Source organism: Polyodon spathula, chromosome 13 (genome assembly GCF_017654505.1).
Source record: "Polyodon spathula isolate WHYD16114869_AA chromosome 13, ASM1765450v1, whole genome shotgun sequence".
In the NCBI taxonomy this organism is placed as follows: domain Eukaryota; kingdom Metazoa; phylum Chordata; class Actinopteri; order Acipenseriformes; family Polyodontidae; genus Polyodon; species Polyodon spathula.
The window spans coordinates 15,401,351-15,405,382 of NC_054546.1; the positions used below are offsets into that span (position 1 = coordinate 15,401,351).

At 38.5% G+C, this 4,032-nt stretch overlaps 1 protein-coding gene across 1 annotated transcript; it reads right to left on the reverse strand.

The window, feature by feature from the left end:
* Positions 1–260: 260 nt before the first annotated feature.
* On the reverse strand, positions 261–4,032 carry LOC121325435 (cytochrome P450 26A1-like). The gene is made up of 7 exons (XM_041267903.1): positions 3,560–4,032; positions 3,024–3,248; positions 2,454–2,735; positions 2,163–2,312; positions 1,902–2,036; positions 1,619–1,771; positions 261–762 (listed from the first exon to the last, which is right to left on the reverse strand). Exons 1-7 carry the CDS (start codon positions 3,746–3,748, stop codon positions 418–420), a joined length of 1,479 nt encoding a protein of 492 aa, XP_041123837.1. The 5' UTR covers positions 3,749–4,032; the 3' UTR covers positions 261–417.

The following is a 4,032-nucleotide window of genomic DNA, read 5'->3' on the forward strand; positions in this document are numbered from 1 at the left end:
ATGTTCAAAAATATTTATTTCATTAATTTCCAGACAAACAACTTGTATAGCTTAAATAAGTTGTAGTAGAATACAAAAAAAGACAGTACATTTCTAATGTATATTTGTCTCAGCTTAAATAGAATAGTTAATTTATAAAGAAATGCATCTATGAATCACAAGGATCCACATTTATAGTGCTTAAAGGAATAGTACAGAGGTTGTGCACATGTAATTTTTTTTTTACAAAAATAATAAAAGGGCTTATATATATATATATATCTATATATAGATATATTGTATTACAAATATACAAGTTAAATATAAAATATTCAAGATAACATATCAGTTTTGTCTAAAATTATTTAAGGCGGCACTATTTACAATTTCATTTCTACCATAATAGTTAACATTTTTTGCATTAGTTTTTATGCAGATTTAGTTAAAATTATCAATAAAACTGCTGAATTTGGTGGGGAGATTGTCCACTGGATAAATGGTTGGGCCTGTTTTCATTGTCGGGGGTCCGTTCAGGAGTGTCCAGCTACATTTCTTTGTTAGCTCCACTAAGAATATCTTGAGGAGGATCTTGGCAAACTCCTTGCCCACACAGCTCCTGGAGCCCCCGCCGAATGGGATGTACTTAAACCGGGAAGAATCTTCTGGAGAGCCGGTCATGAAGCGCTCCGGGTTAAACTCCTCTTTGTCAGGGAAAATATCAGCTACGTCATGCGTGTCACAAATACTGTAAATGACATTCCATCCTTTGGGGATTTGATAGCCCTGTTGACAAAAACAACAAAAACACACACACACAAGTTAGAGATTTTCAATTATGATTCAGCTCTTTACAGGTTTATTGTTTAGTGTTGCTGCACAAGTCAGTTGGTTGTAGTGTTCACTTAAGGAATTAAGCTTTAACAGTGTACATCAAATGTAAAAAAACAGAGCAGACAGTCGCTTTACAGAAGTGTGAAGGGATGTTGGCTCCCTGTTTAAGACCAAATGCTAAATTATTAAATGACAAGCATGAAATTGCCTGCAAATTGTCAGAGGTTATTGACTGCTGTTGCGAGTGACCCTGTGGACCTTTTTTTTTTTTTTTTTTTTTTAGTGTGTATCTTGAATAAATCTTTCTAGTCGTTCAGACAGGAGCTTAGTACATTGACGGCTGTTTAATATGGCCTGGGTTTCTTGAGAATATTATAACATGTTCTAGGTCTTGTGACCTAAAACACTGTCTAGTGAGCAAATAATAAAGCTGTAAGTGAAGCTAATTGACAAGAAGCTTATTTCTTTACGCTATATAGTGTGGCATGCATTAGCTTCTTCGATGCCAAATAAAGAAAGCACAAAATGACCCTTGAAGGTGTCCAAGTTGAATCAGCCAGCTCATGTACCTGTCTGGAAACCAAACCCTTATGTTAAAAGGTCTGTGATTCTCTCTTCAGTTAGAAACTTTTTTTTTTTTTGTAAAACTATTTTTCACTATAGACCGCCAGCAATTTGAATACTTGCAAAGCTGTGTTTATTCTGACATGCTACGACATAAAATGCAAGCTATGGATGTGTGGGTTTTTGGGGGTTTTTTGGTAACAATGAACACACAAGCAAAATTACTTTTAAAGTTTCAACTTACGTTTAACGTGAAAGTCTTAAGAGCCACCCGGAAAGCTCCTGGGACAGGGGGGCTTAGCCGCAGAGTCTCTTTGATGACACATCCCGTGTACTTAAGCTGTCCCAGCATTTCAATGTCCATTTGTTTATCTTGAGAGTTGCTCCCCAAAATTCCCTGGAAAAAAAGGATGAAATATTGTTTTAATGTATACTGTAGGTTTTAACCAGAACACATTTATATTACTATTTCAGTACACACTAGAGCAATAGTGATACCCTGTACATGAATACTATTCTAACGTTACCTTTGCGTGAAGCTCTTTTCTCACATTTTCAACCACCTCCTGGTGCAGACCAAGGAACATCACCAGAGATGTGGCAGCGCTGGCTGTAGTTTCGTGACCTCCAAAAAGCAATTCAGTTGCAGACTCCTTCAGCTCCTGTTAAAAGACAACGTTACAATGTTAATAAAGGTCCTTGTTAGTAATGACCGGATCTGCTTGCACAGATAATTGCGGCTAAGAGAAACTGCGAACTCGTTTTAGAGAAAGTGGTCTCGCGTTTACCTGCATGCTGAGCGGCTCTCCGTTTTTCTCACAGTTCTCAATCAACAGCTGAAGCGCATCTTTGTATTGGCTTTCTTCGTGACGCTTGGAAATCTTTGCTCGGATGTTTTCTTCGATTTTTGAATGGATAAAATTGCGAGCCTTCAGACCCTGTGAGATTAAATATTGGTACAATGTTTACATCACAGCCTTGCTTTTTAACATCTTAAAAGAGTGCAGGCTAGCAGCCGACACCACTCAAAATGCATTCACTGTACAGCAGCAACCGTTTTATTGATCAAAATGAATTACTCTGTATAAGCCGCTGAAAGGGACGTCAATAGGAAGAGAGAATAGGTTCCTAATCATTTCCTCAAACGCATCCACCAACTCATGCTCGTCTCTCTTGATCTGTTCTGGCTCAAAGCCGAGGAGGATCCTCATAGCGATGCGGAACATCAGTCGCTTCACCTCGGGGTAGACCAGAACGCAGGAGCAGTTCTCCTGCCACTCTGAAACCGCGCTTCTCACTTCTTCCTCGATCACTGGGATGTAATGTTGAAAGGAATCCGTGGAGAATGCCTTCATTATTACCTACAGAAAAAAATAGCAAAAACTGTTAATTTATCTGAGTGAAACAATGGAGCAATGATTGGATTTCAAAGTTCTCCTCTTTCAATACCCTGTGTATGAACAGAGGATTTTCTACTTGGAAGTAAAAATAAATAAATAAATAATCACAGCTAACGTGTGTTTTACGCACTGGGTTAAGAGAAAATACATTTGCATTTGTCAGGATGATGCATCGCCAATGTTACAGCATTTACCGCAGGTTTGAATAATTCATATAATAAAGTCGATGAAGAAGCTTGTTCCGTTTACCTTTTTCCTGTTTTTGTGCTGGGAGTCGTGTAGATTGGAGAGAGAACCGGAGCCCAAAATGGTCCTTACAGAGGCTGGCCACTGAACAGCAACAAGTTTATGTTCCCCCATTAAAATCTGCCTGACATTTTCAGCTCCCATAACCCGCACAGTGGGATTACCGAAGAGATGGGTTTTGTAGATGAAACCGTATTTCTGGCGTTTCATCTGTAAAAATTTTCGTCTCTGGGAAAAAAAAAAAAAAAAAAAAAAAAAAATATATATATATATATATATATATATGATCCCCAACTAACTACTAGTTAACATCGTAGCAGTTAAAACAACAAAAAACACCCATAACGTTTCTGTTATCAACACAGAACTGCCTGAAAGCAACACAGTACGCGTAATCTATTCAATTTTGTGGCGCAAGTGTACTTCTTTAAAATGACACTCAGACATTCCTATAGGTAGCCTTTGCAGATAATTTGTGCATTTCACTTTAACATTTCACATTTTATTAAATCAATTTTAAAAAAATGAGATGCCTTTACCTGTAAGACCATTTGGAGAGTCTCGCCAAGGAATGGTAACCCCATAGTACCTGGCGGAAGGGGACTCTGGCATTTAGGGTCCCGTCCACTCACGATATACATTTCCCATAGCTTAACAGCAGCTAGAAACAGCAAAACTGGAAGCACAAGCGTACAAAGAAAAGTTGCAAACAGTGTGTACCAAACCATTTTTTAAATAGGCGTAAGCGACTGCTGCAAGACAATAATGCCTTCTCACCCCCCTTTGCAAAAAGAAAGATACTCAAAGTATGTGCTCTCGGCTAGTGTGTTAGACCCCAAGGTTTATTCCTCCTTTTATACCCGTTTGCAGGTCTCGGCCCTCCTGTTACCTTGGTCAGATAAATTAGTTCACACAAAGTTCATCTTTAATTGTAGATTGTGCCATTCCACTTGCTCCGCCCACTGGAGCGACGCTGCCCAAAATCCTTACCATTTGTTATAAACGCATTCTA